This window comes from Oncorhynchus kisutch, linkage group LG21, assembly GCF_002021735.2.
Source record: "Oncorhynchus kisutch isolate 150728-3 linkage group LG21, Okis_V2, whole genome shotgun sequence".
NCBI lineage: Eukaryota > Metazoa > Chordata > Actinopteri > Salmoniformes > Salmonidae > Oncorhynchus > Oncorhynchus kisutch.
The window spans coordinates 43,987,228-44,013,481 of NC_034194.2; the positions used below are offsets into that span (position 1 = coordinate 43,987,228).

The 26,254-nt window shown below is 44.4% G+C and overlaps 1 protein-coding gene and 1 long non-coding RNA gene across 4 annotated transcripts; both read right to left on the reverse strand.

Annotated features, from left to right (window-relative positions):
* Nucleotides 1-945: 945 nt before the first annotated feature.
* Nucleotides 946-3,266, reverse strand: LOC109883483 (uncharacterized). Its single transcript, XR_004204677.1, has 2 exons — nt 2,004-3,266; nt 946-1,923 (listed from the first exon to the last, which is right to left on the reverse strand). It is a non-coding gene; the product is annotated as an uncharacterized LOC109883483 (long non-coding RNA).
* Nucleotides 3,267-6,094: 2,828 nt separating this feature from the next.
* LOC109883484 (L-threonine 3-dehydrogenase, mitochondrial) lies at nt 6,095-24,496 on the reverse strand. Of its 3 annotated transcripts, none has more exons than XM_031800616.1 (10): nt 24,313-24,496; nt 20,822-20,892; nt 20,266-20,449; nt 17,889-17,931; nt 13,930-14,000; nt 9,634-9,783; nt 9,328-9,500; nt 9,008-9,098; nt 6,926-7,195; nt 6,095-6,259 (listed from the first exon to the last, which is right to left on the reverse strand). In XM_031800616.1, exons 3-10 carry the CDS (start codon nt 20,447-20,449, stop codon nt 6,120-6,122), a joined length of 1,122 nt encoding a protein of 373 aa, XP_031656476.1. In that variant the 5' UTR covers nt 20,822-20,892; nt 24,313-24,496; the 3' UTR covers nt 6,095-6,119. The 3 variants fall into 3 exon arrangements, with proteins under 3 accessions (XP_031656476.1, XP_031656474.1, XP_031656477.1); XM_031800614.1 differs by having other exon boundaries at nt 20,266-20,461; nt 24,313-24,495; XM_031800617.1 differs by lacking the exon at nt 20,822-20,892 and having other exon boundaries at nt 20,266-20,461; nt 24,313-24,495.
* Nucleotides 24,497-26,254: the final 1,758 nt, after the last annotated feature.

Sequence of the window (26,254 nt, forward strand, 5' to 3'; positions counted from 1 at the left end):
ATGAGGTCTACCCACACCTGTTGTATTAAGGGCTTGTAAGTATTTCACTGTAAGGTCTACCTATACCTCTTGTTGGTAGAGCAGAGGTAGCTGGTAGTCGAGGTAGATGGTAGTAGAGTAGAGGTAGTCGAGGTAGATGGTAGTTTTTGTAGATGGTAGTCGAGGTAGATGGTAGTAGAGTAGAGGTAGCTGGTAGTAGAGGTAGATGGTAGATGGTAGTTTTTGTAGATGGTAGTAGAGGGTAGACAGTAGAATATTATTCTCTCATGTAAATTAGGTACAATTTAATGAAATGCTTAAAAAAAAAAAAGGCCAATTACAATGTTCAGCATGTGTGGAAATCCTAAAAACACCTCTGCTCAACTTTAGCCTAATGCCTCATCGCAAATGTTATTATGGCTTTACTACAAAGGGTATTTCTCTTCCACAGTACATTTACAACGCGTCAAATTGCGTCATGGTGCACGGATTTATTTACAGAAAATGGTGTCTGGGAATAGTGTGTTTGCTGGTGGGGGTGGGGGGTGCTATCATAAAACAGCCCCGGATTTCTTCATCTGGTCCCGACCTTCACCGGTATCATGTTTAGCTGAGCTGACATCGTTCAGGTCAATAAAGGTGACGTCATTAAAGAGCATTTTGCAATGTTGTCATACAACATCGGCACAATGAACAAAACGATTAGCTAACCCAGTCTTGGTGGCGTTCTTTTTTTAATCTTCTCAAATTGTCACTCAAATTCTGATCAAAATAGCCCCGTTTTGATTTCAGGACATCGTAATGGAAAACAGGTGTAGATGATTTGGCTCCGAGGATGTTGACGGTCTGCCAGAGATAATAACCCTGCGTTTCACAAGAGAACCCACTTTCACCCATTTTTTGTCGGTTCAACCCAATCCAATAAGCCAAATAAAATAAAATAAATACCTCGTGATTCCAGTGAAGTAATGAATTCATAGATATTTTAATATGCATCAAACCTTTAAAAAAAGGCATGAGGAGTTGGATTACATTTTGTACTGAACACACATTATAAACAAAGCCTTATAAAACACCTCCGGTAGTAATGTGGCTTTACTAATACTGCCTTATAACACTTCTTGTTATGTCAAAGCTAGAAACGTACAGGAAACTTTAGGAAGAGCCTTTTAAATATTTTTTTTTATTTTTAACATTGTATCAGTGAGGAGGCAGAATAACAATATATAGAAACAGACAGAACGAGGCACAAAATAAGAGAAACAATGACTGAGATAGTTGAGAGAAAAAAAAAAGAGTCTTTAATGACAAAAGGAGATTTTGTGATTGAAAGAACACACATTTGTTCCAACTTTCACATAGAAAAGATGCATTCACATTGAACCTTAACTCGGGGCTAAGAGCCTCGTCAGGCCTGGGCTATGGGAGATTTTAGCCGAGGCCTAAGCGAATATTCACACCAACCTTAGCCCAGGGCTAAGAGCCTCGTCAGGCCTGGGCTATGGGAGATTTTAGCCCAGGCCTAAGCGAATATTCACACCAACCTTAGCCCAGGGCTAAGAGCCTCGTCAGGCCTGGGCTATGGGAGATTTTAGCCGAGGCCTAAGCGAATATTCACACCAACCTTAGCCCAGGGCTAAGAGCCTCGTCAGGCCTGGGCTATGGGAGATTTTAGCCGAGGCCTAAGCGAATATTCACACCAACCTTAGCCCAGGGCTAAGAGCCTCGTCAGGCCTGGGCTATGGGAGATTTTAGCCCAGGCCTAAGCGAATATTCACACCAACCTTAGCCCAGGGCTAAGAGCCTCGTCAGGCCTGGGCTATGGGAGATTTTAGCCGAGGCCTAAGTGAATATTCACACCAACCTTAGCCCAGGGCTAAGAGCCTCGTCAGGCCTGGGCTATGGGAGATTTTAGCCGAGGCCTAAGCGAATATTCACACCAACCTTAGCCCAGGGCTAAGAGCCTCGTCAGGCCTGGGCTATGGGAGATTTTAGCCGAGGCCTAAGCGAATATTCACACCAACCTTAGCCCAGGGCTAGCCGGGCCTTGTTCCGGAGCAGGGTTAGAGACGACTTTTCAGGGCCCCAGAAACACGGTGCCAAAATAGCCAATGACCAAAACGGGTCAAGAACAACGCATAGAATCTTTACCGTCCAATCACAAAAGCTGCACATTCACTTAACTTACATACGCTTGTGATGCGTTCTGCCATTTTAATAAATACATTTATACTATTTCATCCTTCTATCAGAGGACAAACATTTAAATAAATAAAAACAATGCTTTCATCTATGGGAAAAAACTTTTGGTTTCTATGGCTAATAAAAATAATCATACAAAATAATCATACAATTGGTTGCTCTGCCAGCTGGCTAACTTCTTCTCACTTAGCTAGCCAACCCGAAGCCACAAACTCTACAGCTGGAAGGGCATCAAGCTCTTTCCTCTGTTTTCATATTAGACATGTACTTGGATCATGGCTATCCATGACAATAAAAATATTGTTGCATGATTTCGCCTGGATCAGAAAAGTTGATGTCTCGTCTGTTGCACAGAATTCTCTGTACAGGGGCGCGAGATCGCATTTCAAAAGTGAAAGAGTTTATTCCCCCCCCCCCCCCCAAGGGGTCAGGCAGGCGGACAGCGAGGTTTAAACAAGTCATCACTAAATGCTTGTGCGAACCGTGAAGACAGGATAAGCTAGTCCAGGGTCAGTCTTAGCCTGGGGCTAAGATCACTGCAGTGTGAAAAAGCTTATAGCATTGGATTCATTAACAACAATAGCATCTGAAAAGAAAAACATATAACCAACACTCACCCCTTTGAAGAACAGAGTTAGAGGGTGAAAATGGGCATCCCTGACACCTAAATTACCAACTAAAGAAAACCGTCCATATTTAACCAGTCAAACTGTGCGTCCCAAATGGGACCCTATTGGCATTATAGGGGAATAGACAATGTGGGAAAATAAGGAACAGGGTGCCACTATATAGGGCATAGGGTGCCACTATATAGGGTACCATCATATAGGGAATAGGGTGCCACTATATAGGGAATAGGGTGATTTCATATAGGGAATAGGGTGCCACTATATAGGGAATAGGGTGATTTCATATAGGGAATAGGGTGCCACTATATAGGGCATAGGGTGCAACTATATAGGGTGCCACTATATAGGGCGCCACCATATAGGGCATAGGGTGCCACCATATAGGGCATAGGGTGCCACCATATAGGGCATAGGGTGCCACCATATAGGGCATAGGGTGCCACCATATAGGGTGCCATCATATAGGGCATAGGGTGCAACCATATAGGGCATAGGGTGCCACTATATAGGGCATAGGGTGCCACTATATAGGGAATAGGGTGCCATCATATAGGGCATAGGGTGCCATCATATAGGGCATAGGGTGCCAGTATATAGGGCATAGGGTGCCAGTATATAGGGTGCCACTATATAGGGAGACACTATATAGGGAATAGGGTGCCATCATATAGGGCATAGGGTGACATCATATAGGGCATAGGGTGCCAGTATATAGGGCATAGGGTGCCACTATATAGGGTGCCACTATATAGGGAATAGGGTGCCACTATATAGGGAATAGGGTGCCATCATATAGGGCATAGGGTGACATCATATAGGGAATAGGGTGCCACTATATAGGGAATAGGGTGCCACTATATAGGGAATAGGGTGCCACTATATAGGGAATAGGGTGCCATCATATAGGGCAATAGGGTACCACTCTATAGGGCACCACTCTATAGGGCATAGGTTGCCATCATATAGGGCATAGGGTGCCATCATATAGGGCACCACTATATAGGGAATAGGGTGCCATCATATAGGGAATAGGGTGCCATCATATAGGGCATAGGGTGCCATCATATAGGGCATAGGGTGCCACCATATAGGGCATAGGGTGCCATCATATAGGGCATAGGGTGCCATCATATAGGGCATAGGGTGCCATCATATAGGGCATAGGGTGCCACCATATAGGGCATAGGGTGCCACCATATAGGGCATAGGGTGCCACCATATAGGGCATAGGGTGCCACCATATAGGGCATAGGGTGCCATCATATAGGGAACAGGGTGCCATCATATAGGGAACAGGGTGCCATCATATAGGGAACAGGGTGCCATCATATAGGGAACAGGGTGCCATCATATAGGGAACAGGGTGCCATCATATAGGGAACAGGGTGTCATCATATAGGGAACAGGGTGTCATCATATAGGGAATAGGGTGCCATCATATAGGGAATAGGGTGCCATCATATAGGGAATAGGGTGCCATCATATAGGGAGCCACCATATAGGGAATAGGGTGCCACCATATAGGGAACAGGGTGCCACCATATAGGGAACAGGGTGCCACCATATAGGGAACAGGGTGCCATCATATAGGGAATAGGGTGCCACCATATAGGGAACAGGGTGCCACTATATAGGGAACAGGATGCCATCATATAGGGCATAGGGTGCCATCATATAGGGCATAGGGTGCCATCATATAAGGAATAGGGTGCCACTATATAGGGAATAGGGTGCCACTATATAGGGAATAGGGTGCCATCATATAGGGAATAGGGTGCCATCATATAGGGAATAGGGTGCCATCATATAGGGAATAGGGTGCCATCATATAGGGAATAGGGTGCCATCATATAGGGAATAGGGTGCCATCATATAGGGAATAGGGTGCCATCATATAGGGAATAGGGTGCCATTTGAGATACAACCAAAGGATTCCAGAGGAATAGAGGTCTATTCATTCACACTTTACATACAAGTGCCAGAAACACATGGAGTCACCATGACTCCCAGTCGGTGGTTCCCAGTCAGTGGTCCCCAGCAGACAGAGTACATAGAAGAATGTAGAATCAGTGGGCAGAAAACAACTTGTACTCGATGTGTTCCTCCACACCTCAATGTATGTTTGATGATTTTTAAAAGGGTTTAAAATCATTTTCCTCTCTTACTCTAAAGTGCATCAAACATCGCTTATATTAAATAAACCTCTTTAATCTAAAACTTGTGTGATTATGACTGTAAATGTAGGACCTTTTGAAACCTGAATTCCCAGCTTTTGGCTAAATACTTTAACAACAGTGAACCCCTTTGCAATAGCTTTACATACATAGAAGGTGACCTTGATAACATCAGCTCTCCCACAGAGAGAAGAAGGATTCAAGCGCTTTAGATTGACCAATGCGCCATTCTTTTTTTGTTTTTTTGCCTGTTAAAATGTTAAATCACGATTTATAGCCACGCGAGTCAAACCCCACGGAGTCAAACCCCCACGGAGTCAAACCCCACGGAGTCAAACCCCCACGGAGTCAAACCCCCACGGAGTCAAACCCCCACGGAGTCAAACCCCCACGGAGTCAAACTCCCACGGAGTCAAACCCCCACAGAGTCAACCCCACCAATGTTTTATCTCAACATGTTCTCAGACCCTGTGTTCCAACCTCTCCTCCTTCCTGAGAGGGAGGGAGGGAGAGAAGGAGGGGAATCGGCCCGCTACTTCTCACGCGACCACGTTCAAGGACAGACAGACAGACAGACAGACAGACAGACAGACCCCGAGACAAAGACAGACAGACCCCGAGACAAAGACAGACAGACACCGAGACAAAGACAGACAGACACCGAGACAAAGACAGACAGACCCCGAGACAAAGACAGACCCCGAGACAGACACAGACAGACCCCGAGACAGACACAGACAGACCCCGAGACAGACACAGACAGACCCCGAGACAGACACAGACAGACCCCGAGACAGACACAGACAGACCCCGAGACAGACACAGACAGATTGAGAGCCCTTCCAAATGACAGAGAAAACGACTATTTACACACCACGTGTCTCCCTCCTATAAAACAACAGTCTTTACAGTATGTACAAAGAACCACTGCTCCGGCACCCCACCCAGCATCATGTCAGCCAGCATCACGTCACCCAGCATCACCCCACCCAGCATCACCCCACCCAGCATCACGTCAGCCAGCATCACGTCAGCCAGCATCACGTCAGCCAGCATCACGTCAGCCAGCATCACGTCAGCCAGCATCACGTCAGCCAGCATCACGTCAGCCAGCATCACGCCACCTCTGGCCCCCTCAGTTAGCCTTTGCGATGCGCGAGTCTGAGCCGATGTAGTTGAGCATGGTCTGGACGAGCTCCGGGAGGTCGTAGTCGTGTTTCCAGCCCCAGTCGTTCCGCGCGTTAGAGTCGTCAAAGTTCATTGGCCAGCTGTCGGCTGTAAAGGGAGAGAAGAGGGGGGGGACATTGTCAATGTCTTCCTACTCAAACGTCTTTGACACTTTTTTTTTTTTTTGTCGGTCAAATTGTCACAAAGCATTTTGTTGTTTGTTGTTTCTACATTATTAAAACTTCATCAAACCTTAAAATGCAAATGAAAGTTTGGAGAATCTCAATGACGAGGCCTCGTGTGGCGTATTTAGACTGGTCTTCCTCGTTCATTGATCTTTGATCTCAGATGGTATCATCCACCAGTATTATGGTTGCTAATTCCCAGTTTTTCAAGAAATCCCCAGGTTAGAGGATTCCCAGAATCAGAAAAGGGAATCTTCCCGGAATCAGAAAAGGGAATCTTCCCGGAATCAGAAAAGGGAATCTTCCCGGAATCAGAAAAGGGAATCTTCCCGGAATCAGAAAAGGGAATCTTCCCGGAATCAGTAGGGAATCTTCCCGGAATCAGTAGGGAATCTTCCCAGAATCAGTAGGGAATCTTCCCAGAATCAGTAGGGAATCTTCCCAGAATCAGTAGGGAATCTTCCCAGAATCAGTAGGGAATCTTCCCAGAATCAGTAGGGAATCTTCCCACTGGATTTTTCAGGAAAACATTAGGAATTTTGCAACTCCAAACCAGGATAAATAAAAGCACCAATAAACATGATCTTACCGATGGCCTGTCTGACTTGGTCGATGTCGTAGGTGACCTCCAGGTCCGGCAGCTGTTTCTGGACCTCCTGAGCCAGTTCTTCAGGGGAAAAGCTCATGGCGTTGATGTTATAGGTCCTCATGGAGAGGGTGTCTGCGGGCGCTTCCATCATCTCCACGGTGGCACGCAGACAGTCGTCGATGTACATCATGGGCAGCCGCGTGTCTGGCTTCAGGTTGCACTCAAACTTCCCCGTCTTTACGGCGTCGTGAAAGATGGCTACCGCGTAGTCTGGAGAAAGGGAGGTAGGAGATAGATGTGTTTACATCACACCGTCTCACTACAGAAACAGGAGACAGACTAGTGTCCTGTCCAGGGGATGTCCTGGTACATCAAGCTGTCTCACTACAGAAACAGGAGATTCAGGAAATTGTGTCTTGGATAAGGCTAACTCCCTTCAGTTACAGACGCCACCTCATCAGCCCCAAAGTGAGGGAACGCCATTGGATAACCTGGCATGGGGTGAGGGGTGTGTCATAAAGGGGAGGAGATGAGACATAGGTAATACCGTAGCAGTATTACCTAACATCCTAGCATTATCACCCTGGTAGTAGGAGCATTACCTGATGTCCCAACATTATCACCCTGGTAGTAGGAGCATTACCTAACGTCCCAGCATTATCACCCTGGTAGTAGGAGCATTACCTAATGTCCTAGCATTATCACCCTGGTAGTAGGAGCATTACCTAATGTCCTAGCATTATCACCATGGTAGTCGGAGCATCACCTCATGTCCTAGCATTATCACCCTGTAGGATCATTACCTAATGTCATAGCATTATCACCCTGGCAGTAGTAGTATCACCTAATGTCCTAGCATTATCACCCTGTAGGAGCATTACCTAATGTACTAGCATTATCACCCTGTAGCAGTATTACCTAACATCCTAGCATCATCACCCTGTAGGAGCATTACCTAACATCACCCGGTAGGAGCATTACTCAACATCTTAGCATCGTCACCCTGTAGCAGCATTACCTAATGTCCTAGCATTATCACCCTGTAGGATCATTACCTAATGTCCTAGCATTATCGCCCTGGTAGTAGGAGCATTACCTGATGTCCTAGCATTATCGCCCTGTAGGTGCATTACCTACTGTCCTGGCATTATCACCATGTAGGTGCATTACCTACTGTCCTGGCATTATCACCCTGTAGGAGCATTACCCAATGTCCTACCATTATCACCCTGTAGGAGCATTACCTAATGTCCTACCATTATCGTTCTGATAGTAGTCATATTACCTAATGTCCTAGCATTATCACCCCGTTGCAGCATTACCTAGCGTCCTAGCATTATCATCCTGATAGTACTCATATTACCTAGCGTTCTAGCATTATCACCCTGTAGGAGTATTACCTAATGTACTAGCATTATCACCCTGTAGCAGTATTACCTAACATCCTAGCATCATCACCCTGTAGGAGCATTACCTAACATCACCCTGTAGGAGCATTACTTAACATCTTAGCATCGTCACCCTGTAGCAGCATTACCTAATGTCCTAGCATTATCACCATGTAGGAGCATTACCTAACATCTTAGCATTATCACCCTGTGGGAGCATTACCCAATGTCTTAGCATTGTCACCCTGTAGCAGCATTACCTAATGTCTTAGCATTGTCACCCTGTAGCAGCATTACCTAATGTCTTAGCATTGTCACCCTGTAGCAGCATTACCGAATGTCTTAGCATTGTCACCCTGTAGCAGCATTACCGAATGTTTTAGCATTGTCACCCTGTAGGAACATTACCTAGCATTGTCACCCTGTAGCAGCATTACCTAATGTTTTAGCATTGTCACCCTGGCAAAAAAATACTGAAGGCTATAAGCACAAGGACCATGTTCTGTTGTTACATAACCCCAATGACATGTTGAAGTCAGGAGGCAGACACAAATAGAGTTACGATAGTGAAGGGACTGGTGTTACGCTATGTGTGTGTGTGGGAGGACAGAGGTGTGTGTGTGTGTGAGAGAGAGAGTGTGTGAGGGAGGACAGGTGCGTAGGTGTTCTGCTACAGTGCGTGTCTCTAACTCACCTGTCGTTCCTCCTCCAGGCTGTGAGTCAGCAGAGATGATGCCTGGGTAGCGCAGACAACGGAAGTCAAGGCCGTAGCGGTGGTGGTAGTACTGTTGGAGGGAAGACGGCCAATAAGGGTTAGGATGTTTCACTTATAGCGACGTTACAGACCAATGATTTCAGACGACTGAAGGGGTCAAATACACCAGGTCAGATTCTTGAGTAGCCAGGGGCTACTAGTGGATTGAGGCTGAATGCTCATTGTCAATTGATCCCCAATTTTGCTATATATTTTGTATTTCTTACAATATTGTATATATATATTTTTTTTTCTCTCACCTCTCCCATGAGCTCTGCGTGGACTTTGGAGACCCCATAGATGGTTCTGGGTCTCTGGACACAGAGGTCAGGGGTCGGGTTCCGGGGAGAGGTGGGCCCGAAAGCTCCGATGGTGCTGGGAACAAACAGACGCAGTCCGTGCTCCGCTGCAATGTCCAGGACGTTGTGGAGCCCTGACGAACAGGAAGTTCACAATTACTCCCCGTGGACACCTTCCAGGTTTGGTTATAAAAAATATATATATAAAACAACTGATGTGTTTGTGGATCTAAGTTGAGCCAAGATGGCGGATTCTCTATGGCTCACCAGTGATGTTGACGTCCCGTGCCAGAGCGACATTGGACTCTCCCACGGCACTGAGCAGGGCACTGTAATGAACCAACCAGGTGATGCGGTTGTTGACAACGATCTCACGCAGGTTTTTATAGTCCAGGATGTCAGAGTAGATGAAGGGTCCTGGAGGGGGGGGGGGGGGGGGGGTAAGACAGGAAATAAAACAATAAAACCTGCAACATGTTTTTCTCTCCGCCAACAAGAGGGGTGCGAACAGTTTGTGTCATGAACAGTGCTTGTTACCATAGAAATAGACATGGCGCGTGCATGTAGGGAGGGGGGGGATCCCCAAATATTGGAACGGGGGACGGGGGGGGGGGGGGTCTGAGTGAAAGCGTTTGGGAATCCCTGGTCTAGGGTTTCCAGCCACTCTTCCATTTAGCTCATCGGCAGCTACAGTATTATCTAGGGTGTCCAAAAGGCGCTTTTGGTGATGAAATTACACTTCCTTATGTTATTAAATACATTTTACTAAAGACAAAATATGATTCTTCATGTTGTGAATCATTCAGTGGGGTCATTCTCTTAACATGATATATATGTATATATATTTATAAATATTTTTATAAAAGTCAGATTTCATTAACATAATAAGCAAGGAGATCCGGTCGACAGAACGGTGCCGCTTTCTCGCAGCGTCTTTTTAGGATAGTTCAAGTCCCCCCCAAAAACTCAAAATGAACACGACACGAGCTGAATTAAAAGGTTCTGAAAAGAACAAAGCTTGCGGTACACTCAGAGCTCCGTTGATATTTCAGAGATACGCTCGGTTAACAGGGCTCGAGCCCGTATTCTCGGTTAACAGGGCTCGAGCCCGTATTCTCGGTTAACAGGGCTCGAGCCCGTATTCTCGGTTAACAGGGCTCGAGCCCGTATTCTCGGTTAACAGGGCTCGAGCCCGTAATCTCGGTTAACAGGGCTCGAGCCCGTATTCTCGGTTAACAGGGCTCGAGCCCGTATTCTCGGTTAACAGGGCTCGAGCCCGTATTCTCGGTTAACAGGGCTCGAGCCCGTATTCTCGGTTAACAGGGCTCGAGCCCGTATTCTCGGTTAACAGGGCTCGAGCCCGTATTCTCGGTTAACAGGGCTCGAGCCCGTATTCTCGGTTAACAGGGCTCGAGCCCGTATTCTCGGTTAACAGGGCTCGAGCCCGTATTCTCGGTTAACAGGGCTCGAGCCCGTATTCTCGGTTAACAGGGCTCGAGCCCGTAATCTCGGTTAACAGGGCTCGAGCCCGTAATCTCGGTTAACAGGGCTCGAGCCCGTAATCTCGGTTAACAGGGCTCGAGACAGTATTCTCGATTAACAGGGCTCGAGACAGTATTCTCGATTAACAGGGCTCGAGACAGTATTCTCGATTAACAGGGCTCGAGACAGTATTCTCGATTAACAGGGCTCGAGACAGTATTCTCGCTTAACAGGGCCCTGGACAGTTTATATGTAAATAGGTCAGTTAGACTTGGTTGGCATCCGTCACTGCAGTACTGGCCAGCCAATCACCATTCATCAGGTATTGATCATGAGGTCTGTGACCTTAGTTATCAATTAATCTTTCAGAACACATCCACTTCCTGGTGCCCTGTACAAGAAGCTTTTCACAGGGATCAATATTCACATATACAGTGAAATGCTGAATACAACAGGTGTAGTAGACCTGACAGTGAAATGCAGAATACAACAGGTGTAGGTAGACCTCACAGTGAAATGCTGAATACAACAGGTGTAGGTAGACCTCACAGTGAAATGCTGAATACAACAGGTGTAGGTAGACCTCACAGTGAAATGCTGAATACAACAGGTGTAGGTAGACCTCACAGTGAAATGCTGAATACAACAGGTGTAGTAGACCTCACAGTGAAATGCTGAATACAACAGGTGTAGTAGACCTCACAGTGAAATGCTGAATACAACAGGTGTAGTAGACCTCAGTGAAATGCTGAATACAACAGGTGTAGTAGACCTCAGTGAAATGCTGAATACAACAGGTGTAGTAGACCTCAGTGAAATGCTGAATACAACAGGTGTAGTAGACCTCAGTGAAATGCTGAATACAACAGGTGTAGTAGACCTCAGTGAAATGCTGAATACAACAGGTGTAGTAGACCTCAGTGAAATGCTGAATACAACAGGTGTAGTAGACCTCACAGTGAAATGCTGAATACAACAGGTGTAGTAGACCTCACAGTGAAATGCTGAATACAACAGGTGTAGTAGACCTCACAGTGAAATGCTGAATACAACAGGTGTAGTAGACCTCACAGTGAAATGCTGAATACAACAGGTGTAGTAGACCTCACAGTGAAATGCTGAATACAACAGGTGTAGTAGACCTCACAGTGAAATGCTGAATACAACAGGTGTAGTAGACCTGAATACAACAGGTGTAGTAGACCTCACAGTGAAATGCTGAATACAACAGGTGTAGTAGACCTGAATACAACAGGTGTAGTAGACCTCACAGTGAAATGCTGAATACAACAGGTGTAGTAGACCTGACAGTGAAATGCTGAATACAACAGGTGTAGTAGACCTGAATACAACAGGTGTAGTAGACCTCAGTGAAATTATTACTTACAAGCCCCAACAACTGAATCATTCCTTATTTTACCTACGGACACTGCAAAGGTCTTTATAATTTTTCAGAATATTTCAGAGTTTATATTATCCTGAATGAATGAATGAATGTATGTACTTCAGCCAAAAGGGAATCAGGTTCTCTTCCTGGTTGTACCGAGGTCATGTAGCCTGCTTGTGGCTTGTGAGTTGATCAGACGAGTATTTACGTAGTCTGGTGAATGTCAACGACCCAGTTTGACGTCAACCCAGTGTGATGCAAATACAGCCAGATCGGTAAATAGATAACACCAGTCTACTTCAGTAGGACAGCAGTAAACCAGGTGGCTCAGATCGGCAGCTAGATAACACCAGTCTACTTCAGTAGGACAGCAGTAAACCAGGTGGCTCAGATCGGTAGTTAGATAACACCAGTCTACTGCTTAAAGCCTGAAGTCTCACCTCATATTCAGAACAGACCAATGGAGTAATAACCTAAAGAGCATAGGATGGAGGGAACATCCTGGAAAGCTCAGGACCTGGAGCTGTATGTGTCAAGTAGGGTTGAATGGCGGGAACCCGGTTACCGAGATTTACCGGCCAAAACCACTCGTCTTTTCCCCCCCCATTGATAAATAACTGCGAGAAACCGGTGAATTACAATAAACTATTTTAAATGAAGAGCGTAGTGTGAAATGGAAAGCGATGTCTAAATCTGGATTCTCTACAGCCTCAATCGCCTCAGGGGGGAGGGGGTGGGGACAGACGGCCCACCTTGGGGGGGGGGGGGGGGGGCAGTCGGCCCACCTCAGGGCGGGGGGGGGGACAGACGGCCCACCTCAGGGCGGGGCGGCGGGGACAGACGGCCCACCTCAGGGCGGGGGGGGGGGACAGACGGCCCACCTCAGGGTGGGGGGACGGGGACAGACGGCCCACGTCAGAGTAGGAGTGCTGATCTAGGAACAGGTCCTCCCCTCTCCATGTAATCTGATTCATTATGATCTTGGATCAGGTCCTCCCTGGTCCATGTAATCAGATTCATTATGATCTAGGATCAGGTCCTCCCTGGTCCATGTAATCTGATTCATTATGATCTAAAAGACTAAACTGATCCTAAATCACTCCTATGGTGAGATGTTTGATACATGGGCCAATGGCCTTGTGGTCAGGTCAGAGATGCTTGATACATGGGCCAATGGCCTTGTGGTCCGGTCAGAGATGCTTGATACATGGGCCAATGGCCTTGTGGTCCGGTCAGAGATGCTTGATACATGGGCCAATGGCCTTGTGGTCCGGTCAGAGATGCTTGATACATGGGCCAATGGCCTTGTGGTCCGGTCGGAGATGCTTGATACATGGGCCAATGGCCTTGTGGTCCGGTCAGAGATGCTTGATACATGGGCCAATGGCCTTGTGGTCCGGTCAGAGATGCTTGATACATGGGCCAATGGCCTTGTGGTCCGGTCAGAGATGCTTGATACATGGGCCAATGGCCTTGTGGTCCGGTCAGAGATGCTTGATACATGGGCCAATGGCCTTGTGGTCCGGTCGGAGATGCTTGATACATGGGCCAATGGCCTTGTGGTCCGGTCAGAGATGCTTGATACATGGGCCAATGGCCTTGTGGTCCGGTCAGAGATGCTTGATACATGGGCCAATGGCCTCGTGGTCAGGTCAGAGATGCTATTTCGTGTCTACATGTTTTGTATCACTCACCGCTGTGAAAGATGTGACTTGGAGGCTTCCTGATGTCCGACAGGATCACGTTGTTGTTTCCGAACCGCTTCCTGTGAAACAGGAATGTTACATTTAAACACAGGAAGATGAAGCTCGACTAACCCATCCAATTAACGCCAAGAGAATGGAATTCATTGGTTGTCAAAATCAACCGTTCTCTGTCGTGGGTGATGTTGGCTTTCGCACCGGTACACACTACTAAATGGGCTATTTTTCAGATGTTGCCCTACAGGAGTTACACAGTAATAGCGTCACTGCTATTAGCTTCACGACGCACTATGGAACACCGTTTGGGTCTTTGCGTGTCTTAAAAGATACACATCAAATAACACTATTTATATAATAATAATAATAAATAAGCTTTTAAAAGTCAAATAACAGTTCAATTATATAATGTTGTGTGTTCTAAGTTTGCACGTGCCAAGCCAAGCGCCACCACTACTATCAGTAGCACTGTCAAAGCTGTACAAGAAGTCTGCAAACAAGCAACCACCGCCACGAACGATGTGTTTACAATATCGCGTTGGCAATAAAGCCTCATTTGTTCGACCGCAACTTCTAGGGTAGCTAGCTTTAGCCTGGTACCTAGCTAGCTTTAGCCTGGTACCTAGCTAGCTTTAGCCTGGTACCTAGCTAGCTTTAGCCTGGTACCTAGCTAGCTTTAGCCTGGTACCTAGCTAGCTTTAGCCTGGTACCTAGCTAGCTTTAGCCTGGTACCTAGCTAGCTTTAGCCTGGTACCTAGCTAGCTTTAGCCTGGTACCTAGCTAGCTTTAGCTTGGTACCTAGCTAGCTTTAGCTTGGTACCTAGCTAGCTTTAGCTTGGTACCTAGCTAGCTTTAGCTTGGTACCTAGCTAGCTTTAGCTTGGTACCTAGCTAGCTTTAGCTTGGTACCTAGCTAGCTTTAGCTTGGTACCTAGCTAGCACCAATACAACCATTCCTGAAAATAATGACCGGTAGAACCTGCAGTCATTTTCACTATCCTTAGCAATGATTTAGGAATCCTTGTGAGTAAGTATTAGCTAGGTAGTCACTTGTTGTTCGCCTACTGAAATTGAACTTCAGTTCATGAAAATAACTAGCACGCCAGCTACTTAACCCTGTTGCCCAAAGTTAACGTTATAAGCAGCCAGCTAGCGTCATCTGGCTAGTGAGGCTCGATCTGACCGGGTTATGTGTTGTGAAGCTAGCCACAATAAGGATTAGGCACAATTGTGGAATTTGCAGTTTGCCTTCACATAGATGGGTCCCAACCACCAATAATCAAAATAAGAACTGTCTTATAAATTAGAGATATTTTAGATGACACCTAGCTATATATTTAGCTAGCTAGCTAAATAATAACGTGTAATAACTACATAAAAAATGAATGAAAGCGTTAAATTAACGTGCAGTCGTATTCAGGTCCTGATTGGTCAACAAGCTTATTTGACGTGTATCTTTTTTGACATGCAAAGACCCAAACGGCTTCCTGGTTGGGAATGAAACAACTGAACAACAAAACAGCCCAGCAAGTTAAGTGAAAGAAATAGGTTTTGATTATGTTTTACTGGTAATGGGGACATACGTAAATGCCAACAAAAATAACTTTTTGGTCAGTGTGTGGTGTGTAAACTTTATTAAATTAGGCCAGTCAGTTATGAACAAATTCTTATTTTCAATGACAGCCTACCGGGGAACAGTCGGTTAACTGCCTTGTTCAGGGGCAGAAAGACATTTTTACCTTGTCAGCTTGGGGATTCGATCTTGCAACCTTACTAGCTCTAACCACTAGGCTACCTGCCGCCTCTACACTCTAACCACTAGGCTTCCTGTGCTAGTTAGTGAGTTATTAGCCCAGTTATATATAATTTGTAGTCAGCAATAGGGGAGTGATTGTTTCCTACAAGAGCACAAAACGTGTACATTTCTAGACATCTTTGAAAAGAGAGTCAGGTAAAGAGCTTTTTTTTGTCTTAAAGGGGCAGTGTTGTATTCTGAGACAGGCTTGACTAAGCCTTGTAGCCAATAGGCAGAGGGTAGCATAATTTGTCTGATTATATGTAATAATGGGAATAATAATGGATTTGATTTTGTAAAGGGGTTTCTTGCATTAAACAACAGTTTTTTTCCCCCCTCAAAGGTCTCGTTGAATGTAGGCCTACATTGAACACCCCACATTGGCTGCTAATGTAGTCTGAATGATGGAAACAGCTGTTCTATGGTAAAATGTTATTTGACGCATTTTCTCCATTGTTGTTGATGGTAGGCCTCTCTGGTAGGCCTCTCTGGTAGGCCTCTCTGGTAGGCCTACATTATGATCAAATAGCCACAGTAGCCTACTTTGCCACTGTTAAAACTATGCACCGATATGACATTTTTGACCGATATTCCCCTTGCCAAAAAAACCCGATACCGATAACCAGTATTTACAATTTTAGCGGCCTTTTAAGCATTCTAGTTAAATAGTTAACACACACACATGGACGCAGAGGTCTAAGGCGCTGCATCTCAGTGCAAGAGGAGTCACTACAGTCCCTGGTTCGAATCCAGACTGTATCACATCCGGCCGTGATTGGGAGTCCCATAGGGCGGCGCACAATTAGCCCAGCGTCATCCGGGTTTGGCCGGGGGGGGTAGGCAGTCATTGTAAATAAGAATTTGCTCTTAACTGACTTGCCTAGTTAACTAAAGGTTAAATAAAGGGCATGCAGCTCTTGCTTTGATCTCAAAACAAGCTGCATCTACTCATGACCACTCATGCTGTAAACACGGTCCAGTTCAAAGTAAAAGTGTAGAATACAGGTTGAGTCGTGCGCAAATAGAATCCTACTCAGATGCCTTCTGCCTAGTTCATTTTGTTTCGGGTATGTTGCATTGAAAGTGGCTAATATATTGGCGTTTGATCACAATTGCCACAGTAAAAGTGAAACGTTGATAATGTTAACTAAACAGAGGGAAACCTCAAGAACAGTTGAATGAAGTTCAATCTCCTGCTTTTCTCCTTGGGCTGATAGTGCCTCTGTGCAGCTTAGAGGAAACATTGGCACTGAAGCCTTTCTGTATGCTATATAAAGCTTTTTTGTAAATTGTTGTTTGTTTTAAGTGGTACCTAGATTATATAGTGTTGGGGATGCCACTCTTAAAATATAGCTTACCAAGCTACCAATTACTTCACACTGGAAGAAGTTAAGCTACACTTAAGAAAAATATAGTTTTCTTTGCAGAAGTTACTTTTGAAAAAGTAGTTCACTCCACCCAAACTACTTAATGAAAACGTATCATGTGTAAACATCTGAAATGTCAGAGTACAAAATTGGTAGAACGGATCACTCTGGAAGTCAAGATGAGAATTAGGCAGATCTGATGCTGAAAAAGAAAGGATATTCTAGCCTAGCCTTATTTTAGCCAAAACAGTAGTGTGTAGTTCCAGTAGTTAGCCACATCGCTACATGGTAAAACAGTAGTGTGTAGTTCCAGTAGTTAGCCACATCGCTACATGGTAAAACAGTAGTGTGTAGTTCCAGTAGTTAGCCACATCGCTACATGGTAAAACAGTAGTGTGTAGTTCCAGTAGTTAGCTACATCGCTACATGGTAAAACAGTAGTGTGTAGTTCCAGTAGTTAGCCACATCGCTACATGGTAAAACAGTAGTGTGTAGTTCCAGTAGTTAGCCACATCGCTACATGGCAAAACAGTAATTAAATACTGAAAAAAAACGACCAATATTTCAATTTAGTTTAACTACCACAAAGCTACTGCAAAATATAGTTAAATTACTAACTGAACTACATATAGTTCACAACCCCCCCCCCCCCCCCCCCCCCAACACTGATTATGTCCTAATAAGAAGCATCCAAAAATGGTCCTAAATGAATGTTTTCCATTTAAATGTTAAGCAGCAACACTTATAGAGAAGAAATGCTTGTCTTTCTACAACAGAACAAACTGCTCTTACCTCAACATTGTAGCCAGCCCTACGCCCAACTGTCCAAGGCCACCTGAGAGAGAGAGAGAGAGAGAGAGAGAGAGAATGAAAGAGAGAGAGAGAGAGAGAGAGAATGAGAGAGAGAGAATGAAAGAGAGAGAGAGAGAGAGAGAATGAGAGAGAGAGAGAATGAGAGAGAGAGAATGAAAGAGAGAGAGAGAATGAAAGAGAGAGAGAGAATGAAAGAGAGAGAGAGAGAATGAGAGAGAGAGAGAGAATGAAAGAGAGAGAGAGAGAGAGAGAGAATGAAAGAGAGAGAGAGAATGAAAGAGAGAGAATGAAAGAGAGAGAATGAAAGAGAGAGAATGAAAGAGAGAGAATGAAAGAGAGAGAATGAAAGAGAGAGAATGAAAGAGAGAGAATGAAAGAGAGAGAATGAAAGAGAGAGAAGAGAAAACATACAGTGCAATATTTAAAAGAAAGAGGTGAAAAAAAACCCATTACAACAGAGCATTCGAAAAGTATTCAGACCCATTGACTTTTCCACATTTTGTTACGTTACAGCCTTATTCTAAAATGGATTAAAATAATTTTTTCCCCCCTTGTCAATCTACACACAATACGCCATAATGACAAAGCAACAACAGGTGTTTAGAAATGTTTGCAAATCTATAAAACAAAACACTGGAATATAACATTTACATAAGTATTTAGACCTTTTACTTAGTACTTTGTTGAAGCACCTTTGGCAGTGATTACAGCCTCGAGTCTTCTTGGGTATGACGCTACAAGCTTGGCACACCTGTATTTGGGTGGTTTCTCTCATTCTTCTCTGCAGATCCGCTCAAGCTCTATCATGTTGGATGTGGAGCGTTACTGCACAGATATTTTCAAGTCTCTCTAGAGATGTTCAAGGCTCTGGCTGGGCCACATAAGGACATCCAGAGACTTGTCCTAAAGCCACTCCTACATTACCTTGGTTGTGTGTTTAGGATCGTTGTCCTGTTGGAAGGTGAACCTTCTCCTCAGTCTGAGGTCCTGAGCACTCTGGAGCAGGTTTTCATCAAGGATCTCGCTGTACTTTGCTCCGTTCATCTTTCCCTCGATCCTGACTAGTCTCCGAGTTCCTGCCGCTGAAAAACATACCTACATCGTGATGCTGCCACCACCATGCTTCACCGTAGGGATGGTGCCAGGTTTCCTCCAGATGTGACGATTGGCATTCAGGCCAAAGAGTTCATTCTCGGTTTCATCAGACCAGAGAATCTTGTTTCTCATGGTCTGAGAGTCTTTAGGTGCCTTTTGTCAAATTCCAAGAGGGCTGTCATTTGCCTTTTACTGAGGAGTGGCTTTCGTCTGGCCACTCCACGATAAAGGCCTGATTGGTGGAGTGCTGCAGAGATGGGAGAACCTTCCAGAAAGACAACCATCTCCACAGAGGAACTGGGTTCATGGTCACCAAGGCCCATCTCCCCTGATTGTTCAGTTTGGCCGGGTGCTCAGCTCTAGGAAGAGTCTTGGTGGTTCCAAACTTCTTTCATTTAAGAATGATTGAGGCCACTGTGTTCTTGGGGTCCTTCAATGCTGCAGAAATGTTTTGGTACCCTTCCCCAGATCTGTGCCTCCTGTCTCAGAGCTCTACGGACAATTCCTTCGACCTCATGGCTTAGTTTTTGCTCTGACACACTGTCAACTGTGGGACCTTATATAGACAGGTGTGTGACCTTATATAGACAGGTGTGTGCCTTTCCAAATCATGACCAATCAATTGAAATGTACCACCTGAGCTCAATTTTGAGTCTCATAGCAAAGGGTCTGAATACTTTTGTAAATAAGGTATATATATATATATATTTTTTTTTATAATACATTTGCAAATAATGTGAGAAGCAGAGTAGCAGAGGGTGTGAAAAGGAGAGGGTCGGGGCCCTCGCTACAGTGTTTCTATCCTATTGATCCTGCTTGTGAACACTGATGTTCCCTTCACACAACAAACCAAGCACTTTATAAATCCAGCTATCTGTTGCTTGGGAGCCTCGTTTAGGTTCACTTAGACAAAGCTTCTTTACCTTAGACAGACCATAGACAGAGGTCCTATTGTGTGGTATTGAGGTTGTGAGGTTAAGGTTCACTTCCCATAAATAGAGTTATATCCTACTGTGTCTGTTGCTTGAGAAGCCTTCTTAATGTTCAGTTAGACAAAGTTCATCTTCTTCAGAGAGAGAATGTGTTATTGAGGTTCGTCCCACAGAATACAGCGAGCTGGAGAGTCGTTAGAGAAAGGTTTGTTTCTTCAGATCATTTTGAATAGATCCTATTGTGGTAAGTTGTAACTGGGATTCCTCCCCCAGGTGATGATGTCTCTCTGAGCTTTTAACTGATTGAGTGATTCATTGATTGGTCTTACCTGTGATGAGCACCTTGGGATGGTCCGTCTCGGAGAAGGACACGGAGTGGAAACTGGCGTCTGAGGTGACCTGGCGAGGTGAGAAGCTGATGGTCCGTATGGCCACTGTGATTGGCTGACAGCCACATCCTGGGCTCAGGAGGGCCTGCTTAGCCACCTTGCTGAATGCTCTGATAAAAGGCATCTTCACAGTCACCTAAAGGAGGAAGAGGACAGTGTAAGGACCCTTCACCTGAATACTTTACAAATTAGGTAGAATGATTTTCTTGTCAAGGACTCAAACTTATGATTCTGTATACATTACCTGTAATAATAATAATAATAATAATAATAATAAATGTCTTGGTTTTTTTTCACTACAAGGTTGGTCATGCCAGCTTGACTACATCTAGGCCCATGACAGGAAGCATTGAGACTTTCTGTCGTCGTGGCGACTAAGTGTCAATTATGCAGCAGCTGTGTCTCATGGCAGAGACACACTGTACAGTAGACAACCCCCCGGGGACTCAAGAGGTGCCAAGAAATGAGACGCGAAAAGAAGAACGGAACCACTAACCGGGATTGGAATGAATGACGGAGCGCCTCGCTTGCTCTGCTTCGTTTTGTCTGCGAAACACAGGCTCTCTCCTAAAAAAAAAAAAAAGGTAATTTATTCCCTTTGTGGTACACTTATTATTTATCTTTACCAGAGCCCGGTCAAAAGTATTGCATTGTGGGAATTGGGTGCCATTTTGGGACGAAGCGACAGTCTGACTACAGAAATGACAGACCTGTCCTCATATTACAATAGCCTAGCCTACCATTCTTGGCACGGTTTATTGCTGCGTCTCAGACGTTGCATAGGCTAACAGTAATTTGAGTAACTTGGAGAGGGGAAGTAGGGGGGGGGGGGGAGTTAGAAAATTGATCTCTTCCTAGATGTTATTATTCCTTCATTCTATCAGTGAAAATAGGCTTTCAGTCATTAAAGAGTTGTCATTCAATACACATTTATTTAAAAAAAAAAGTTTAAAAAAAATGAATTAACACTGACGATGAAACTTACTACACATTGTGTTCTAAGCCCGCTTACTTCCGTGGGCTGGCAAGGTGTACACACGTGAGACAAAGCATATTTTAGAACAAAAACAACACCCATCATCCATCCATCATGTCTATCATACTGTATGGACATCCATCACATGATCTAATTAGTCACATGATCTAATTAGTCACATGATCTAATTAGTCACATGATCTAATTATTGCTCTAAAAGAAAAAACATTTTGCTAGGCTCTCTTACCTCAGATAAAGCTTCTGAAAGAAATTAAAAGTGAACTTAAGTAACCTTCTGATAGTGTCTGTCTCTCTCTCACCCCCCCCCCCCCCCCCCCACCCCCCCCCCGCCTTCGCTCTATTACCCAATCAGGGAACAGAGGAGTTGATATGAGGGTGGATGAAAATAGTGCCAGACAGACAGTCTGTAGCTGAATGGTGACATTAGCTACAAGCTGTTCCATGGTTTGCCAGGAGCAGCAGATAAGACACATATGAAATGATTTTAGGGCACTGGGTTTAAAATGTTCCCCACTCTCAGAACTGACTTGTACGTGAACTGGGCCATATGAACTAATGTAGGCTAGCGTAGGCCTACTCTATAGGCCCGTAGTCACATAAGTGATGCAGCTATAGTACTGTAAGGTACTGTAATATCACAGCAGTAGGCTAGGCCAGTTCAGTAGTAGACTATACTCCAGGCCTACTGTACTGTTCAGTAGTAGACTATACTCTGGGCCTACTGTACTGTTCAGCAGTAGACTATACTCCAGGCCTACTGTACTGTTCAGTAGTAGACTATACTCCAGGCCTACTGTACTGTTCAGCAGTAGACTATACTCCGGGCCTACTGTACTGTTCAGCAGTAGACTATACACCGGGCCTACTGTACTGTTCAGCAGTAGACTATAATCCGGGCCTACTGTACTGTTCAGCAGTAGACTATAATCCGGGCCTACTGTACTGTTCAGCAGTAGACTATAATCCGGGCCTACTGTACTGTTCAGCAGTAGACTATACTCTGGGCCTACTGTACTGTTCAGTAGTAGACTATACTCCAGGCCTACTGTACTGTTCAGCAGTAGACTATACTCTGGGCCTACTGTACTGTTCAGCAGTAGACTATACTCTGGGCCTACTGTACTGTTCAGCAGTATACTATACTCCGGGCCTACTGTATGTGTTCAGCAGTAGACTATACTCCAGGCCTACTGTACTGTTCAGCAGTAGACTATACTCCAGGCCTACTGTACTGCTCAGCAGTAGACTATACTCCAGGCCTACTGTACTGTTCAGCAGTAGACTATACTCCAGGCCTACTGTACTGTTCAGCAGTAGACTATACTCCAGGCCTACTGTACTGTTCAGCAGTAGACTATACTCCAGGCCTACTGTACTGTTCAGCAGTAGACTATACTCCAGGCCTACTGTACTGTTCAGTAGTAGACTATACTCCAGGCCTACTGTACTGTTCAGCAGTAGACTATACTCCATCCCTACTGTACTGTTCAGCAGTAGACTATACTCCAGGCCTACTGTACTGTTCAGCAGTAGACTATACTCCAGGCCTACTGTCCGATAAAAAATAATCACGGGCAGTTTATTTCATTTATTTTTAGCTTAGTAATTGTTCTTAGCTTCTTATCCAAGTCATTTATCAACTGTATGGAAGGCTGTTCATTTGGTATGTGTCTGCAATACATCTTCAAACAGATAGCCATGCAGCCATTGGCCTCATTGTGGTTTTTACGACAGTTACTAACATATGAAACAGTTACCGATTTTACACACTAAAAATGAGCTCCCTCGTCAAAACCAAGATGATGAGCCAACACCCCCAAGATGATGAGCCAAAACCAAGATGATGAGCCAACACCCCCAAGATGATGAGCCAACATTGTTTGACTCTCACATCATGTCGTCCTAAACCGCTTACATAATTTCCTTGGGCTCCGTTTAAATGTTTGTTTTAATTTGGCTAGTCCAGTCAATGGCCCATTTAATCTGGGTGTGGGTGGCATGATATATCAAATTTTTAAAGTCAGATTCACATGGTGATTGATGAGGGAGCTAATTTTTACGAATCTGATATATATATATATATATAAATAATTAATTTTAAACAGGTTGTTGCTCTATCATGTGGCTATTTTAGTACGTCTGCTAAATTATATTACTGCTTTAAGCAATCTCGTCTTGGCTATATTCCCGGAGAGATGACAGCTTTCTCGCTCCTCCTCATCATCATATAACAAGGTTTGTAACCGCAGCATGTCTCTCTCTATAGGTTAAGGCCCAGACAATGCTTTTTTTTTTTTGCAGAATCACGATGATGTTCCATTTCTGCCTCTTCCTTAAATCAAAGGGAGCTTCCGGTCCTGTGCCCGAATGTTTCAATTGACCGCGTTTCCTCTTTTATGATGAAATAATTGAATCATCCTACTCGACACAGTTCATTTTAATGTACACGGTGTCCTGGGACCGATTGGAGTGTACATAGTAATATTATATGCCAAAACCTATCCGACCTCTGGTGTACCAAACAAAGGTCAGGAACATACCACACAATGAATGGATATAGGCTCGAACACATGGGATTATTCCGTTCTCGTTGCATCAGGATATTATACTGGCAGTAGGATCGCGGAGTCTCTCTCTCTTTTTTTGCCACTCTGCAAAGACACGCTAAACGTTGCATTGTAGTACGGTACAACTGTTTTGCACAGTATTTGCAACCACATTTTTAATTAGATGTCATATCTCCTGTATGTTTTCCTATTCGCTTAAAATACATGATGCTCAAAGGATAGGTGTGCCAACAGTAGAATCAGAGTGTATAGGCTATATAACTAGATTGGCGACAGTCTTTCATAAAATGCATCCCAATTTGCGTCTGTAATAAACAATCAAATTTTCTTTCTGCTTAAGAAATTTGAGTAAAAATCCGTTTCACTTTACAGAAAACATTCGTTTTAACTCAATGAATTCCAATGAATTAATGATTTACTCACCAGATAATTAGCTGGGTGATCTTTATAAAACTCGAAGTTACGAGTGTCCCTTGTTTCTTGGCGCCTTGGTTAGTTACAGAGAAAGGATGTTTGTCTTTAATAGCTGGTGAAGCTGACGACACGTTCGGTCTTCTTGAAGGATTGCATCAGCCCCAGACATGAGGGTTATATATCAGCAGGAGCCATCTGGGTTCAACACAACCCGGCTTCCTCTCTGATTGGCAGAGCCTCGGAGGTGTGGTTCCTCTGTCGCATACACGTGGTAACCTATCTTTTTATTTTTTTAAATTATTTTTATTTAACCTTTATTTAACTAGGCAAGTCAGTTAAGAACAAATTCTTATTTTACAATATCGGCCTACCAAAAGGCCTCATGCGGGGACTGGGGCTCGGATAAAATAAATAAATAAATATATATATATATATATATATATATATTATAAGACAAAAACACACATCATGACAAAAGAGACACCACAGCAGGACATAAACAGAGACCTAAGACAACAACACAGCATGGCAGCAACACATCATGGTAGCAGCACAAAACATGGTACACACATTATTGGGCACAGACAACAGCACAAAGGGCAAGACGGTAGAGACAACAATACATCACACAAAGCAGCCACAACCGTGTCAGTAAGAGTGGCCATGATGGAGTCTTTGAATGAAGAGATTGAGTGTTTGTTGCAGCTCGTTCCAGTCGCTAGCTGCAGCGAACTGAAAAGAGGAGCGACCCAGGGATGTGTGCGCTTTGGGGACCTTTAACAGAATGTGACTGGCAGAATATGTAGCGAGGACCAGCCAACGAGAGCATACAGGTCGCAGTGGTGGGTAGTGTATGTAAATGACATTGCTGAAGTCAATGATCGGTAAGATAGTCAGTTTTACGGGGGTATGTTTGGCAGCGTGAGTGAAGGAGGCTTTGTTTGCGAAATAGGAAGCCGATTCTAGATTTAATTTTGGATTGAAGATGTTTAATATGAGTCTGGAAGGAGAGTTTACAGTCTAACCAGACACCTAGGTATTTATAGTTGTCCACACATTCTAAGTCAGAACCGTCCAGAGTAGTGATGCTAGGCAGGTGGGAGGGTGCGGGCAGAGATCGGTTGAAGAGCATGCATTTAGTTTTACTAGCCTTTAAGAGCAGTTGGAGGCCACGGAACCAGTGCTGTATGGCGTTGAAGATCATTTGGAGGTTTGTTAACACAGTTATAAATTACGTCTCCGTAATCTACCATGGTTAGGATGGTCATCTGAATCGGGGTTAGTTCGTCAGCTGTGGTGAAAGAGGAGCGACTACGATAGAGGAAACCATAGAGGAAACCAAGTCTATCTACCAGTTGCCGGAACGTCCGATTTTGGTTTCCCAAAAACACCTGGGAAATCTAGTCATAAGTTGTTTTTGGAACTTTCTGTGAACAGAAGTGAACATTTTGCCTGTTCTGGGAACTTCACTTTTTTGGTTGATGGGAGGTTCTGAGAACGTTTTACTATGGTTCCAGGAAGGTTCTGAGAACGTTTTACTATGGTTCCAGGAAGGTTCTGAGAACGTTTTACTATGGTTCCAGGAAGGTTCTGGGAACGTTTTACTATGGTTCCCTGAAAGTTTTTACTGGGACGTTTTATTAATGTTATTTTGTTTATGAAAATGATTGGTTATTTGGAGATTTTCTAATAACTTTCTTCAAAACTTTCACGTGCATGTTTCAATAATACTTTTAATAACACTGTTTTATAACTCCAAGGACAGATAGGACACAAGGAAATGAATGTGCTTGGCATTAATCATGCAAACACATTACTTTTTTTATTATGGCACGGCATCAGTGAGTTTAAAATCTACAATCTTCTGTTCTCTCTCCATGGAATTAGTCCACTGTGCCACCAGGATGGAGCTAGCAGGCCATGTTTCTTCTTTCTTCTTTACTCATACAAA

What these genes read in the sequence shown, in the direction of transcription:
- LOC109883484 (XM_031800616.1), bottom strand. Translation starts at nt 20,449, where the DNA reads ATGCCTTTTATCAGAGCATTCAGCAAGGTGGCTAAGCAGGCCCTCCTG. An exon ending in ACGGGACGTCAACATCACTG is followed by an intron (nt 9,501 to 9,633) that starts GTGAGCCATAGA and finishes CCTGTTCGTCAG; the next exon opens with GGCTCCACAACGTCCTGGAC. An exon ending in CCAAGTCAGACAGGCCATCG is followed by an intron (nt 6,260 to 6,925) that starts GTAAGATCATGT and finishes CTCCCTTTACAG; the next exon opens with CCGACAGCTGGCCAATGAAC.